Source organism: Arvicanthis niloticus, chromosome 22, assembly GCF_011762505.2.
Source record: "Arvicanthis niloticus isolate mArvNil1 chromosome 22, mArvNil1.pat.X, whole genome shotgun sequence".
Taxonomy (NCBI): domain Eukaryota; kingdom Metazoa; phylum Chordata; class Mammalia; order Rodentia; family Muridae; genus Arvicanthis; species Arvicanthis niloticus.
The window spans coordinates 29,990,243-30,008,136 of NC_133429.1; the positions used below are offsets into that span (position 1 = coordinate 29,990,243).

At 36.6% G+C, this 17,894-nt stretch overlaps 1 protein-coding gene across 1 annotated transcript in view; it reads right to left on the reverse strand.

The window, feature by feature from the left end:
- Ptprq (protein tyrosine phosphatase receptor type Q) overlaps nucleotides 1-17,894 on the reverse strand; it is a 195,447-nt gene that overhangs the window by 106,554 nt on the left and 70,999 nt on the right. The window contains exons 20-24 of the mRNA XM_076920158.1: nucleotides 10,619-10,787; nucleotides 8,271-8,564; nucleotides 7,333-7,608; nucleotides 6,802-6,953; nucleotides 2,367-2,508 (exon numbers count right to left, since the gene is read on the reverse strand). Of these exons, the coding sequence (XP_076776273.1) occupies nucleotides 2,367-2,508; nucleotides 6,802-6,953; nucleotides 7,333-7,608; nucleotides 8,271-8,564; nucleotides 10,619-10,787 (1,033 nt within the window). The remainder of the gene's footprint in view (nucleotides 1-2,366; nucleotides 2,509-6,801; nucleotides 6,954-7,332; nucleotides 7,609-8,270; nucleotides 8,565-10,618; nucleotides 10,788-17,894) is intronic.

A 17,894-nucleotide genomic window follows, 5' to 3' on the forward strand; every position in this document is an offset into this window, starting at 1 on the left:
GTTAAAATTTATACCCACATAGTAAATCATTCAGCTATGCAGGCAAGAGATAAGATGAGATTTTGTGAACAAAGAAAAACTACAAATCTAATATGTCAACTTTTCCAATGTATGTGTAACAAGTTCTTCACATAAATGGCTGTATTCTGCCACGTTGCTATTGCTTACAAAATTGAGCATTTAATGGAATGCTTTCCTAGGTCCAAGCTGCCAACACATTCTCATAATCTCAGAAACACATTGGCCTCAAACCTAGGTAGTCACAGATGCCAGCTTTCTTAATCATGACTGTGCAACCTTCTCAATACTTATTACCGACCACTATTCAACACACAGTGGCCAACTATCGCTATCCCAGGCCCAACAGTGCTAGGAAGCAAAGCAGAGCTGTTTTATTGGAATTCTTTGAAAGAACGTGAACTATTTTAGAAACCGTTGGAAGAACTGTTTAAAGACTCTCAGGTTTTTCTACTAGAACGTCTTTCAATCTACTTGAGCCCTCTGGGGTCCATTCTACATAGTTGACATAAATGAAGAGCAGTATACATCCATGAACATGATTATATGTCAGAGTCACTGGCCACTTTCCAAGGCAATATTTAATAATATCCCTCAGTTTTAATATTAATAGCATAACTTCATTGTTATAGTAAAAGGAGGATGGTGGGCAGAAACGACTATCTGATTAATTCACAGATTACAAACTGTTCACAGCAGAATAAAGGGATGCTCCTATCCTACAAACATGACTTAAAGAAGGCTCAAGAAATCCGTAGCTTGTCAACAATCTTTCTCTGGACCTATGTGTATCTCTCTCTTATAAACCCTTCTTCTGTAGGATGAATACGTCAGTGCAGAAAGACAATAGTAAGATGTGTCTGACACAAACAAATCAAAGGTTTGGGAAACTTCAACTTAACTGACTCTTTGAATCCCCCAGACCAATAATAAAACAATTAGTATACAAACATGAAAAGTTCCTATTACTTTTCCAGCCTGAGCATTATGTTTTGTGACATGAGTTGATGTTACTGCTAGAAATATTAGTTTCTGCAGTAGTTTATGTATGATAGTCCTCAACATTTATTAATTTTATGTGAATAATATTAAATATTTTATAAGTTCAAAATCTTTAGATATTTTCCTTCAAGATGATGCATACTCCCTTTAGTCACCGCCACCAGCTCCTGCCAACAACAAAGATGGAGTCCCAGTTGGGTTGTTCACTAAGTTTTGAAGGTACATTCTACCTGGGTCATGGCTCCTTCATGCAAAGAAGGTGATAATTATAATAATATTTACACACAATTTACTGCATGTAGAACTCTCTAATAAGTAAAATCTAATGAATCCTTTCAGATGTTTTGGACCATTCCTGCAATGGATGCAGCGAATGTGTGTTTCTTTTCAGTTGAAGGGAGAAAGCTCAGAGGAGTCCTGAGGCCTTGTCAAGGTCGCACAACCTCCAAGTCATGGAGCTCAGATTCTCATTCAGACACTGATTGCACAGCTTGAACCTTATCCACTATAATACTAGGGATTTGACTTGTCTGTGGGCATGCTGTGAAAGGCAATCTCAAGTGTCTGTAAGTTCATGGGAAAATTACCGACTTAGTATCATTAGCGTCCCATCTCAGTGTGGATTCTCATTAATAAACGTATATTCATTCGGAGCTGCTGTGAACTGATAAGAGAAGGATTTTTTTCAGTCATTCAGTAATCATTGTTAAAAAGATAAAAAAAAAAGAATGAGGGATATCTTTAAATATTTGACCTAGTTAGTAAAACGAAAGGGGCATGTTTAACCCACCATTAAGTAATTCATAAAGGAGAACTATTCATGGCCTACACAAAGACTAGGTGTGGCCCATACAAATGTGCTGCAGTAGTTCAGTTGCTGCAAAAGCAACTAGCTAGTGGCCTTATTAGGACTTGATGTTACAAGTGGATTCTATGAGGTGCAAGAGGCAACACTGACTCCTGCCTCTCAAATCTTCCAACTCACGTCCTGAAGAAAAAAAAAATCATTGTCACAATTCATGAAAATTTAAATGGTTGCATTAAAAGTGACCAATAGGTCATTTTCTTCTCTTTGAAGCCCCACAAAATGAAGTTCCACCTTGGCACTTCCTTTAAAAACTAGCCTTTTATGTTGTCCTTCTCAGTTCTAAAGAAAATGTTCTATGTAAATATATGTGTATCAATACATATATATGGTTTGTAATATAACCCGGCCTAATCTTCAACACTGGAATTCCATCCCTCTTTAGAATGGAATGCTAGTGGCACTTTTTATTAAACAGAGAGGAATGGTGAAAGTCTTAAATATGAGAGCAAACATCGCAGAGGCAGCAATTGTGACTCACCAGCCTCTTGTGTTGTAAATTTCACCACATTACTGAACTGATTGCCATTTCCAACTTTGGTAAATGCAGACACACTAATCGAGTAGGTGCTCACAGGCTCCAGTCCAGCCAGTTTTGCATCAGTCTGAAAACCTGAAATATTCTGAAAAGGAAAAAAAAATTCTTAGCCACAAGGCATCTTCAAATAGTTGTTTGAAATTAACAGGTATATTTGAATATCCTGCATACACTCCTTTTACATTTTACCTAGGAGTTGATGACTATGTATAATTAAAATAATTATTAACATTTTGTACTTGGGGATATGATGAGCTTGTGATACAAGGAGGAACTGGGTACCATTTTGGTCTTGAAGAACCTCATCATTTTTGTTTAATGAAGTATAATTTTTTAGAATTGTGTGCTTATTAATTTCCTTTCTACTTGCTAAGCTAAAATTTCAAATTTAAATACAAGTTATGGCTGGTCAATAATATTCATTTTTTTCAAATCCACTCTCTCATATTTCTAATGTCTACCAACATAGCTGTATATTTTTACTTATCTATCAGCTCCAGTGTTATAACCAGGGGAAAGAAAGCCATAGACGAAACACAGTCTCTGTTCCACGGAACATAAGATGGAGACACCAAACAACTCCTAAATTTCTATTCTGACACAATTTTAAGGAAAATGAGGGAGGGGGGAAGAGCAAGGAATGATAGTTGACCAAAATAGAATACACTTTCTTTTAGACAAATTTCCTACCAATAATAAGAAATTGTATGTGAAAATGTATCCTAATTAAAGTGAGAGGTCAAGCTAAGGCACTCATGTAGAGGCTGTAACAGCCATAGAGTTATATGGAGGTCAAAGGTCACCTTGTGAGAGTCCCCCTTCTCCCCTCACCAAGTGGTTTTGGGAATTGGACTCACGTGGTCAGGCTTAGCAGCAAGAACTTTTACTAGCTGAACCATTGTGCCATCCAAAGTCTTAAGTTACCTGCATTGATATTAACCATAGAATCCCATTTTAAAATCAACTCCATGGAAAGCAGGTCTTTTTGTAATATATGTTTATATACATAGTCACAAATGCATGCAATAATAATTAATGAGAAAGGAATTTATGAACTTGGAAGCGAGCAGAAGGCTTATATCGGAGGGTGTGGAGGAAGGAACAGGAAGGGAGAAATGTAATTATAATCTCAAATTTATTTTTAAAAAGAAAATAATCTCCAGGAAGTCACTACTGGGACATGTTCTTCCACCTCTTCTTATTTCACACTTCTTATTTACAAATCATGTTGACGAATGATCTGTAGGTTATAAGAACTAGTAAAACATGGTCCCTGTCAGCAAGAAAACTTTATATTAACTGCTAAAAGTCCATAAAATGTGTTTCTAATAAGAAATTAGGCACACTACAAATTCATTTCAATATTGACTCAGAAGAACTAGTGGGCAGGGAATCGGGTGAACTTGAGAGTTTAATTATTCAATGTAATAAATTAGTTTATTGGCTGGTGGATACATTAACACAAAAGAAAGTCTTTTAAAAGCTTTTTACTGAATAAATGGCTTCTTGCAGCACGACAGAGTGACCCAATTTTCCAACTGATGTCAATGTCTCAGTGTGGGCTGATGAGCCTTCCGTGACGCTGGGGTGGCTCTAATGCTATTCTGTCTCCACAAAGCCGCAGGCCATTAAGGACAGAAAAAGAATGAAACAACAGGGAAAAAAAAAAAAAAGAATGAAAAGGAACATAAAGTGGTCCTGGCAATGACAGTTGATGTAAACCTAAACACAGTATCAGGGAAAACAGCCCAGCTGACTAGGTATACAAGAATACTAAGGGATTGGGGGAGGGGAGGGCATGAGAGAATATTTAAAGGAACTGGAGGAAAACTATAATTATTTAAAAGGATTGCAAAATAGTGACAAACAGAGGTAATGAAATGTAGTGGATTTTTAAGATTAAAACCACCTGCTCTATATACAGGCAGGTCTGAGGCCCCCTGGCATGTATGTAGTACAGCACTGCCTGGTGGGAGAGAATGTTCGGGGCAGGGGACTGGGAATGGGATGGGGATGGGGGTGGAGAACTCTGGGAGGGTGTACCGAGAGAGGGAGCAACATTTTACAAGTAAATAAATAAAATAATTAATTAAAAAACCCAACAAACACACCACTTGCTCTAAAACTATATACTTAATATTTTCTGGTATAAAATTGTAGATTTGATAATGAAATATGAATAAAGAACATATATTAGAAAAAATAGTTTAAAGATATTCAAATCATGTTCAAGCAACAGTATTTTGCTCTTTCATGCTGAAAGCTACCATGACATTAGAGGGAAATTTTATTCTTTTCTTAATCTGTGCAATGATTGCTAATGAATTTATTATATGCTTGGAATTGTTCAGTGTTTTATATGAATTTACCCTTATAATCTTCATTAATATATAAAGTTTTTTATTCTAATTCTTCATTTGAAGGAAGTAATCTTGAGAGGTTAAGAAACTTCTAGAAAGCATCACTGTAAATCTCTATGGAAAGATTCAAACCAGGTATTATGGTTTGTATATGCTCAGCCCAGGGAGTGGGACTCTTAGAAGATGTGGTCCTGTTGGAGTAGGTGTGGCCTTACTGGAGTAGGTGTGGCCTTGTTGGAGTAGGTGCATCACTGTGGTGTGGGCTTTAAGACCCTCATCCTAGCTGCCTGGAAGTCAGTGTTCTGCTAGCAGCCTTCAAACAAAGATGTAGAATTCTCAGCTCCTCCTGCACCATGCCTGGCTGCTGCCATGCTCCCTCCTTGATGATAAAGGACTGAACCTCTGAACCTGTAAGCCACTCCCAATTAAATGTCATCCTTATAAGCTGCCTTAGTCATGGTGTCTGTTCACAGCAGTAAAACCCTAACTAAGACACCATGTAATGTGATGTCAGCCTTTGCTTTAATGTTCTGTTCAAGGTGTTTATATTAAAGATCATCATTCTATGAAAATTAGGTCACACACACATTTATGTTTATGTGTGTGTGTGTGTGTGTGTACATGTACAATCCAATGAACATACAAAGTAATACAAGGTAATCTTAAGGGTGAGATTACTCCAAGAAAATTATTTCTCTCCTGTGAATATTTTCTGCAGCCTATTCAGGCAATCCAAAAGATATGAGGAAACTGAGCTTAAACTTTGAATAGATAATAAGGGACTATGTGCTGTGCCATTAATACAGGCTTTACAGTTCTGGGAACTGGTCCACATTTAGGAAGTTACATAATGCCTAACCTTTCAGACAGTAAAATACTATATTAAGTTCCAGGAAGGGCGACATTGTTTGTGATGGCAGTAATAAGTAAATGATCTATAATTTTTGTTCTTGATATTCTGCTCTTCTCTTTCTAAGTTGCACATTCTAGAGCACTGATATACCATAAAAAGAAATTATGAAGTCTACAGTGTTTAATGTTTACTCTGTAATTTGCATTCTTCTTGCAAATAAAACATCCAAGGACTTCATTTGGTGTCATAAAAAAGACAACTTTTATAAATAAATACTAATTGTAACACACTTTGGCAATCAAATGCTAGTACTCATGCCCCTAAGTTTCAGATACATTGTTCTATTGGATCTTTGCATGTGCATCACTGACTCTACGTCCTAAAAATGGAAGAACAAAGAGATATTGAGGATTACAAATGAATTACCATGGAAAGTCAGAGAATAAAACTTTGTTACAAAAACCAGGTGGTATAGTAGCACATACCATCTAGAACAGTTACCAAAAAGCCAGTGTAAACATATTTATGAAAAAGTTATAAAGATTCATTTGATATTTATTTTTCCAATAAAAAGAAGTATATCGCCAGGCAGTGGTGGCGCACGCCTTTAATCCCAGCACTTGGGAGGCAGAGGCAGGTGGATTTCTGAGTTCGAGGCCAGCGTGGTCTACAGAGTGAGTTCCAGAACAGCCAAGGCTACACAGAGAAACTCTGTCTCGAAAAACAAAACAAAACAAAAAGGAAGTATATCATGTAGTAGGTTTTAAATAAGCCACAATAAGCCACACAAATTACTCTATGTTTCCTAGCATTAATTAAACAGTGTAATTAGTTCTTAGAATGTAGAAGCTGTGCATATAAGGTAAATGTTCTAGGAAGTATTCCGTTCTTACATCAAATGCCTCCCTTTATTTTCCAGGAACATCCCATATTTCAGAAAAAGAGATTTTTAAATAAATATTATCATTGTTCATTAATTACTGCAGTGTGCTTGGGGTCACATCCAGAGCTTTGTACACAAGAGACAAATACCCCCACCACTGAGATATTTCTCTAAATACTCCCATTGATTAAATCAATAGCTCATTTTTTTCCTGCAGCTCAAACCAATTTAATTCAGTTTCCAAGTTTCTGAAATAAATATACACTGTTATAATCAACCTACCTTATAAAACACAGTATCGGTCTCATGCTCATGAATTTTAAAACTATATACTTTAACAATACCGCCAGGAAGAGGACTTGGGCACCATGTCAGCCATACGAAATCTGAAGTGTAGTTGATTAAAGTCAAATTCTGGGGAGGTGCTAAAGGCGCTGCAGGAAAAACACAGTATAAAACTCGTGTTCATAAAATGTGTAGCCCAGAGATACTATGTTGATTCTAGATGCTCGAAGAAACTAACTCAGAAAGAATTATAAAATAATCATATGTTGTAATTCTAGAAACAAATACCGTAAGTAATTCTGCTCTAATATCTACAACCCCATGTTTCAAAACAGCATTAAACAGAACAGGTAATTCTGAAGCTTGAACTGGAGAAAAAGAAGAAGGAAAATGCTCAGCAAAGCAGGTGAATGGCTGGAAGTTGGCCACAAACAAAAGATCTAATGCTCTTCATAGTTCAGGCTCTCCCTTACAAAGAGCACGGGCTGAATAGAGACATCACTGGAAACAGTGTATTTTCCGGCTTACCTGACTCATCTGTGTAAAAGAAAAGAATACTGGAAGGACCGAGTCCTTTCATAGTTCTTGCAGCAGCAAAAAAACTATATAAGGTAAATGGCGAGAGTTTGTCCAGTACTATGTGGTTACCGGAAGTGACGAAAGTGTGGTTGGCGTGGGGTCCTTGTAAAGTTAAATGGTAACTTAGTATTGCACCGTTTGGCTTTAATGGGGGATCCCAGGATAAGAGAATGGAGGTAGAAGAAAGATTTTTAAAAGTGTTGATTATTGGTGGCGTGTCTGGAACTATAAAAGAAAAAACAGAATGTTAATGAGACAAAAAAAACAAATTTTCATTAGTAAAGAAGACACTTCGAAATAATTGGACTTAATTTTATTAGTAGACTGTTTTGACTTGAAGTCACTTAGAACTTACTGTGTCTATTGAAAAGATAATTGCTTCAGAAAATAACTATAAATACTGTTTTTCAAAAGCAGTGTAAATACAGATGGCGATGCTTGCAGCCAACCATCGGACTGAGCACCGGGGGACCTTAATGGAGGAATTAGGAGAAGGACTGAAGGAGCTGAAGGAGTTTTCGACTGCATAGGAAGAACAAGATCAACCAGCTAGAACCCACAGAGCTCCTAGGGATTAAACCACCAACCAAGGAGTACATATGGAGGGACCCATGACTCCAGCCTTATTTGGCATCAAAGGGAGGGGAGGCCCTTGGTCTTGTGAAGGCTAGATTCCCCAGTGTAGGGGAGTGAGAGGGCCTTGAGGTGAGAGTGGGAGTCGGTAGGTCGGGGAACCCCCTCATGGAAGCAGAGGGAAAAGGGATAGGATAGGTTTCTGGAGGGGAAATATCGAAAGGGGATAACATTTGAAATGTAATAGATAAAATGTCCAATAAAAAAAGAACAATAATAATCTACATAATAAGCAATGGCAGGGTCTTTCCTACCGTCTTCTTCAGTTTTGATGTGTAGCTGGGCAGTATAGGTCTCAGAGAATCCCTTTTCTGTTGATGGAGTGATTTTAAATATATAGTCAGTATATTTTTCCAGATTATCAAAATATATGCTGTTTTCATATGTAATCAGAGGTAGTCTCGTGTGCCGCGGGGGACTCCGCTGTAAATTCAGTGAAACATAGTAGAAGACGAGGCCATTTGGCTGAGAGGGTGGCACCCAGCTCACATTAACTGCAGTTGATGAAATGGACTCGAAAGTCAGGTTTCTGACACGACCTTCAGGTACTGAGGTAGGTAGCAATCAGAACATAAAAGCCGTCAGTTAGTCCAGCTATTACAAATTTACATATTAAATGTCATTACCGAAACACCATCACTAGCTCATACTAGTACGTTATTTAAATGAAGATAAATGCATATTCATATGAGTGTAAAATTATTCCAAATAATTGTCATTTTTAACACATGTAAGAATTATGTTACTATCATATCCTCCTGACTTTCTTTTCTTACCATATGGGGATTATGTGTGTTTATATGCAACACATATTTCTAAATAGAATCAACAGTTTACTAATTATCTAAATAATCCTTCTACTTTCCTTATTCCAAAAGTTATCTTTATTGAATACACAGAGACTAATGGTCAGGGTACGTAAGAGACTTGCTCAAACTGATGTTTGTAGTAAGAATATTTAACGCTAAGCTTTTCTGATTTTCAGTAACTAGATGTCTCCAACCAACAAAACCCACATTTGTATTTTAATAAATGATTCCACTTATGAAATTTTAATTTTCAGAGATCAAACTAGGCTGGATATAAAATTGAAAGTCCCAAAAGATGCAATGAAAAGTAAATCGTTATTGCTTCTGGCGCTTTAATTATGATTGGTAAATTATTATGGGTTGTAGCAGTCTTGGGAGAGATCTATAATTGAAGAATGTCTAAAATGCTGTTGACCACATTATGCTAAAACTTTTTGTTAAACATTCATCAACTGCGTACTTTCACATGATAATTATGTTCTGTGGGTGAACCTGTCCACTATGAAAGTTATTTTTTCCAAGAACAAGCAATTTTTTTCATGTATATATTGGTAAGTTAATGATTTTTCAAACAGTAAACAGTAATTAAACGGTAGTTTAACGTAGTAGAAGTTATGTCACAATCATTTCGCAATAAGATGGCTCAGTAGTTAAAGAGTACTTGCTGTTCTTCCTAACGACCTGAGTTCAGTTCCCCGAAATCATGACTCACAACCGTCTGTAACTCCAGTTGTGGGGAAAAGGAGTTCCATGTCCTTTTCTGGACTCAAGTCCAATCACTCACATTCATGCAGGCAAAACTCCCATACACAAAAGAAATAAATTTTTAATATTAAAGAAAGGAGAAGCAGAAACCACATGGGAAATGGGTAGCAGTCCACTTTCCATTGCATCCTGAAAAATGAAACTGAAATAAACAAAGCATTGCATCAAGCCTTTGAATAGACAGCATAGTTTTGTGAATGTTCAGGATGAACAGGATTCCAAAGAAGCTGTCTGCAAAAAAATTCTTTTAATTAAAACATATCTTGTTGTGTTTGACACGAAGACAATTAAAAAATCATTCATGAATTCCTGTGTGTACTTAAAGTCAGAAAAGAAAATTAGATGTCAGAGATGCGTTTAAAGCAACTTCAGGAACAAGTGAGCGGGCATATGACACAGGTCATCTAGGCTTGTCAGGGTATTGTTCCCTATCCATTCCAAATGACCATAACATCTCTCAAAACAACAGAATCAACAAGATTTTAATGAATAGGTAATACAAAAGCCAATGTTGAGCCTGTCCAATATTCAAAAAGTATTTTTACCAAGGACAAGCCAAGTATTCTCTTGTCAGGCTTGTGTTAGCCAATTTATGACTTTCTTCTATCTACACATGTTTAAATGTTTCTATAACGTATGATGGGCAGAAAATGTGGTACTTCTTCTACAGGATGCTGTCACAGAACAAATTGGTGAATTGAAATTCAGTGTACATTAAGTGTGAAGTCATAGAAAAAGCAGTGGACTTCGAAGTGCTTATGAAGAGGCCCTCCAGTGGAGAACTCTCAGCTCACAGCAAAGTGTTAATATTTATTACTGTCAGCCCTGTAAAAATAATATTAGAGTGGGGGAAAAAGTAGAATAAACTGCCATAGTTGTAAGAGTCTAAACACATTTAAGCTCAAAGGAGAAGTGGTTAAATATGTCTAACAAGTTTTTAATGTCAGTATACACAAATAGAAGTTCCTGACATAGCTATCAGATTTTTAAATATTCAACTAAAGATAAAGACGTGTTCATTTACATACTGTCTTGGTCTGTGTATACATGAATTACATCACTGCTTTTATTCCCATTTCCAACTGAAGTACTTGCTGTTAGCCAAAACGTATAGTAGCTGAATATTGCCAGTTCATATATCCTTGCAGACACTGTCACATTGCCAGGCTCCTTGGTTACTTCAAGAAGTGTAAAATTCTGAAAGATAAACACATTGTTTTAATAATTCAGAATGTGTTTTGGTATGCACAGATGCTACAAAAAAAATAGTTATTGACCAGAAACTATCGTTTTTACAGTTTAATCCTTAGGAGAAACAACATGAAATGATGTTATCATAAAAACTAAACTGGAATTAGGTTTGTTTTAAAAGTGGAATACGTGGTAGCAGTTTTTCTTACCAGATCAATACATAAAATATTAATGAGAAAAAGCCCTGAGCTTTGCACAGCAGAAAATGTCAAATGGCCAAGAGAGAACTCCATGGCTCTGCTGACTGAGCTTGAGTTCCCTTTGAAACTTTCAGATTTTTTTTAAAGCATTGGATATATTCCAACATATCTGAAAAAAATTTAATACAGCCTTACACTTTCTTCTTCCCATTAATAATAATAGAAGTGGTGAAGTATTTGCCTTATCTACAAACTCAATCCATTGCTATTATTTATCTCCAGTGGGTCTTTATATGGGAGGGGAAAAAAGCAGTTACTACACTCTTACATACACAATAAGAATAAAATTAATTATTTTTTTCAGGATTTAAAGAATTTCCTTTCTGGACAACATTTAAAATTATATGTATATATGTGAGTGTGTATTTGTGTGTGTGTGTGTGTGTGTGTGTGTGTGTGTGTGTGTATTAAATATATATATTCAAACAAAAAGAATTCTAAAATAAAGAAAGAAAAATTTAAATAAAAATACAAGGTAAGCTAAGAATGACATGCAGCTGACTGTGTCTACTTTCTGGGTTCTTCTTCCTTCCACCCTTCTCTAACCTTTTTCTTCCTTTCTTTCCCCCTCCTGACACTACATAAGAGAGAAAATATGATCTAGAGGAAAAGAAGCCAGAGAGCAGAAATGGGGCCACATTATCATTAGTTCCTGCTGATTAGGGAGTCAGTTCATTGGAGCAAGTTTGATCTTTGCCATCAGGTTATCTAATTACTTCTTCTTATTTCTTCTTTGCTCATGACTACTTAACAAACTATAACCAATAGCAACCAGCAACAACCAATAACCACATCCCACCTCTTGGGATTTTATATATCCTCTTCAAAGTCCCCAGAATTTTAAATGTCACACAATCACAGAAACTATCTGCAGCTTGCAAAATCAAGCCCCTGTCAGAGCCTGAGGCAAATCTCAGTCAGCTGCTTTGGACAGTCTGAAGCAGCCCCATATCCCCACACCTGAGATTAAAAGAAAAACATAATCTTATAATATTTCTCCATTTTTAAAAGACACCAAGATTCTCACTACAGTGGTGCATCTAGTAATGTCAGAACCTAGAAGACTGAATAAAGAGGACGTTCTAGTTCAAGGTCAGTCCCCACTACATAGTGACTTTCAGGAAAGTTGAACTACATAATGAGACCCTGTCTCAATACGTTTATAAGAATGTTTTGTGTACAATGAGAAAAATGCACCATGAAATGTACACAAATCACTTTAAATCTTATATGCATGGCTGGACCAATATCTAATCTCAAAGATTCTCACCCCTTAACAATAAAATAAGAATAACTGTTCCCACTTTAGAGACAGCCATTGAGGATTAGTCTCCAATGATACACAAACAAATGAATATTGTGCTAAATTACACTAAGAGAAAGACTAAGTTGCTGAAATAATTAACATAGTATATTCTAATTGATTAAGCTTATACTCAGGATGATTCTACAGTTTGTCAATTTAAAATTCAGTATGATTTTGTGGGACTTTTTTTTTTTTTAACATTATCTGTCAGTACAAAGATTTGCTTTGATTTTGAGGTGTCATTTTTGAAAATAGACTTCTTTAAAGCCATGTAACAATTTCTCAAGAAATGTGATATATGAGGCTGGATGCCTTCCAATACCTCAACTTTACAGACAGAATAGCTAGCTAGCTTATATATAAGCACCACTTACAAGCATTAATTACTGGAAGATTATTTAAATGGATTTTAGAGGCTTTGGGGGGAATAGAATTTATTCTAATTATCTAAAAGTATCACAAATAAGTAATTGATTATTTTGAATCACTGAAATTCATTCCTGTTAGGTGTATGACTTAGCAAAACAAATTTATAAAATCTTAGACCTTATCCAGGTGTTTGTTCCATTTATTTCCTCACCTCGTATTTTTATTTTTGCCTTATAATGTCTTTTGGGTCCAATTATCTAATTAAACCTGAGTGCTTTATTCATGAATACAAGGCCAGAAGGCACCTTGCAGATGCTTTCAGATTTTATTATCAGGAAAAATTATTTTAGATACATACGGCGTTTTGTCAGACATATTATGAAAACGTGACAGATGCTAGTGAGAACTGAATAAGAGGTAGTTTCCCATACTAAACACAGTGTGTGATGACTTAAGGAATTAAGGAGGATGACTGAACAGTAGCAACATGCTTAAAGTCCTCAAGAAAGCACGGAAATGTGACTTCTGCCCATACTCCAATGCTTCTGAATTCTAAGTGCTGAAAATCTTGGTCCATGGCAACAATTTTATGTTATTTCAGTTAAAACATGTATTGATCATCAAACCTATGCATGAAACCATTCTGGGAACATACAGGAAATATAAATGTTATATATCCCACTTTTTCAAGATGTTTGCTTTAACAGAAGGATCCTAAGACTTGGACCAGATGTCTAGGACAGGAGGCAAATAAAACATGTTAAGTGTGGGGTTTTCCACACAGTTCCAGGGAGAGGAGAAAGCAGGAAATAGAAGATATATACAGAGTCTGCTACATAATTTTTTTTATTTCAAGTATTTTTTCTACCAACTTAAAAAACAACAGAGAAGATACACTACTTTGAACATTAATTTGGGGAGTGTATTAAAACTTGGGAGAATGTCAAGCAACATGAGACTGTACTTCTGAAATGTTTTAACATCATTAGCCTGTGCTCTCTTGCAGCTGTCAGCTTAAAAGCATTCTTAAGATTACTTAATAGGACATAACCTGTTCTAAGACAGATGAGTTGTAAACGGGATTACGCTATATACTGAGATATGAATACATAGGTTTAGAAGATCATGCTGACGCTATAGGTAGATGTTCAAAAATGAGGTGCAGTTATAGACAATGAGAACCAAACTGTAATTGTGCCCAAATTGCAAGTAAATTGGATAGAAGCAAAACTATTGCTAAAGTTTCAAACTACACAATTTTGTGACGCTGTTTTAAAGTGGATAAAGATGGAAAATCCTCAAGTCAAACATGGTAAGGAGAAATAACGTTATGTCTGTGAGCGACTCGGTGGTAAGAAATAATTGTTATGCTTCTTACCAGCTTTCAAAAAGAGAAGAGATTTAAATAAATTTGTAGTGTACAGGGATATATCTCCCCCCTTTTTTATTTTATAAAGATATTGTTTTAAAGTTCCATGAGCCTGTTCCATAGACTCTTGTCCTTGACAATTATAAGGAATCCCCATAACAAGGGTATTGTTAAATTGCTGCTAAAAAGTCTCAAATGTGTGACTGACTGCCATAGCCAGTTCCATTATCTGGGTTTTTTTTTTTGTTTGTTTGTTTGTTTCTTTTCTTTTTTGTTTTATTTTTGTGTACTTTATTTATCTACATTTCAGATGTTATCCCCTTTCCCCATTCCTCACCCTAGAAACCTTTTAACCCACCCTCCCTCCGCCTATTTCTATGAGGGTGTGCCCCCACCCATCCACCCACTCCCACCTACCCTCCCTCGAATTCCCCCTCACTAGGGCATCCAGCCTTCAAAGGACCAAGGCCCCCCTCTCCCACTGATGCCAGACAAGTCCATCCTCCTCTACAAATACAGATGAAGACATGAGTCCCTCCATGTATGTTCCCAGGCTAGCTGTTTAGACCCAGGGAGCTCTGGTTGGTTGGTATTGTCGCTTACCCCATGGGGCTGCAAGCCCCTTCAACTCTTTCAGTCTTCTCTCTAAATCCTCCACTGGGAACTCTGTGATCAATTTGATGGTTAGCTGTGATCATCTGGCTCTGTATATGTCAGGATCTGGCATTGCCTCTCAGGAGACAGGTATATCAGGCTCCTATCAGCATTCACTTCCGAACATCCACAACAGTGTTTGCATATGGTGATTACATCTGGAAGGGATCTCCAGATGGGGCCTTCTCTGGATGGTCTCTCCAAAAGTTTCTGCCCCACACGTTGTCTCATATTTGCTCCTGTGAGTATTTTGTTATTCCTTCTAAGAAGGACTGTAGTACCCACACTTTGGTTTTTTTTTTTTTTTTTTTTTTTTTTTTTTTTTTTTTTTTTTCCTTGGGCTTCATATGGTCTGTGATGTTTGTTATGTCTTGGGTATTGTGAGATTTGGGGCTAATATCAACTTATCAATGAGCATATACCATGTGTGTTCTTTGGTGATTGGGTTACCTCACACAGGATGATATTTTCTAGTTCCATTCATTTGCCTAAGAATTTCATAAATTCATTGTTTTTAATAGCTGAGTAGTACTCTATTGTGTAAATGTACCACATTTTCTGTATCCATTCTTCTGTTGAAGGTCATCTGGGTTCTTTCCAGCTTCTGGTTATAAATAAGGCTGCTATGAACATAGTGGGACATGTGTTCCTTGACTATTTGCATCTATTGTATTGCTAGACCCTCAACCTAGAACTGACCTTAATACATGCATGTAATTAAAATAGTATAAAAGCATAAAGGAGGAGGAGGGATGGGATAGGAGTTCTTGGAAGGGGAAATGGAGAAAGGGAATGACATCTCTATTGTAAATAAATAAAATATCCAATAAAAAAATTTAAAAATAAAAACCAAAAAGAAAACAGAAGATGTTCTTGATGTACAGAGAAAAAAACAGACCTTTCAGTTGGTCTTTGTTCTTAAGGCATTTGTTACAATATTTGTGTCTATAATCACATGTATATCTGTATTTATATATCTTTTGTAAAGTAGTCTTCTTATTAGGTGTGAAGTTATGTAATTCCATTTAGAGAACTGAATGTGAATACTGACCTGGTCTCTGGACATTGGGTTCTGATGCCTTGCCTACTCTGGTTCTGATGCCTTTGGCTGAAATGTTTTGCAAAGGTCTGCCCTTGTCCATTAGCCCACACTCAGCTTCAGAGGAACTCAGCAAGACATACTACAGCCTAGCCCTAGAGATTGTCAGTCAGAAGTCCTGACTCTGATTAAGCCAAACATCCAAAACAACAAATGGAACCGGACCATTCCAAAGTATCTGCCACCTTCTTTCAATTAGGACAACACCCAGCAATAAGAATTAGCAGTCACAAGCAATTCAGCCAGGCACTTCTCCCAGTAAAACCTTATTTTGTAAATTAGAGCATTTCTTTTAAATTCCTGTTTCCCAGATGATATTCTAGCTCCCTGTCTCTTGCTCAATCTCACCACTGTCTTTTTTATATATTAAAATATAAAAAAATTTAATCTAGAGAAATAGTATAACAATTTTGGGCAAAATTGAAAAGATCTCTCTATCTTAAATTCATCTCAGCTTTTTTTTATTATTTCTATGTTCCCATCCCAGACCATCCTTTTCTGCAAATAACAGTCCCACGACCTACATTCTACAGCTAATAATGATACGCCCACTGGTCTTTTTTTACATCTGATTGCAAGCAATAATAATGGTGCTGTGACAACAGAAACTCCTCAACAATAAAAAATAATTTCAGTTGAAGAAAAAATACTGTATTCTAAGTATCTGTCTTTATAACCACAAATATCACTAAATGTAGTCCTGGGCCCTCTTCAATGTAACTTCACTTTCAACAGGTACCCTTACAGAAAAGCACAACCAACTAAGATGCACAGTTGTGGAGGTTGTGCCAACGAATACAGGAAAAATGAGTAAAAACTGGAAGAGCTAGAGAATCACAAACATTTGCTCTGAGACTGTGTCTCTTACTAGTTAGTGTCAGAACATATGTCCTCAAGGTCTCATCCATGTGGCTGCCCAAATGTGAGATGAACAAGGACAATATCATCAGGCATGCCACAGTGGATAGGGAAAGTCTGTGAGGCCTCACTGCTATGCGGAGAATTATAGCCAACTAAACAGTGCTGAACATGGGAGAAATAGTCTTCTCTAAGGAAGAACAGACCAATTAATTATCCAAATCAAGTAATCAGCCCTGAAAATATACATACAAGTAACATTATACAGACTGAGCAGATTACAAGTATGTATCATGTATACATATAACAGATAGATAGATAGATAGATAGATAGATAGATAGATAGATAGATAAGACAGATAGATTAAAATAGAGGTTATGGATTTTAAAGTAAGGAAGAATATATGGGAGGCTTTGGAAAGAAGAAAGGAAAGGAGATAATAATTGTCTCGGACCTGTCTGTTAATGTTGGAACCCACACTGCCAAAAGCCTTGGGGACGAACTTGTTAGCCTGAACTGCCCCAAGCTGCTCCAGTCCTCGGGTCGGGGTTCAGCAAGAGAGAGAGTGAGGATGGACTTGAGGAATGGAGACCAGAGTGTGATTCAATCCCGTTTATTCTTCAGTCTCTTTTCTTCTCTCCAAGTGCCAAGTCTTGAGTTCCTAGTCCCTAGTGCCTCCAAGTTCCAAGTTCTTTCTCCAAGTGTTAAGTGCCTACTACCTAATAATATTCCAAGTGCCTAATTCCTACTTAAAGTTTTTCTCTCTGAAGTGTCTGATTCTCTGTTCCTCTCTTCTGTCTGCCTCTTGCCTTTTATATGTCTCACTTTTAAGCCACGCCTCTAAGTTACGCCTTTAATCATGCCCTTAGGTCTTGTCTCTAAATCTGATCTCTAAGTCACACCCTTACCTCACACACCTTTAAGTCTCACACACCCAAGGGAAAATCCTGGGTATCTAAAACAAGATGTTATCAGAGTGTGCTCAGCTGTTGTAGGCTAATGTAATCAAGTCTCTGGTCAGGGTATATGGCTCAAGATGGCTGCAAGGATGATAGCTGCTTTCTGTGGGCTCCCCACAAATAATGTAATTATAATCTCAAAAACTAAATCAGTAAAATATGCAAGAATATTTAACCACTGACACCATTCATGTTGTATATAAACAAAATTAAAGTGGTTATTCAGCTTAGAAGTAGA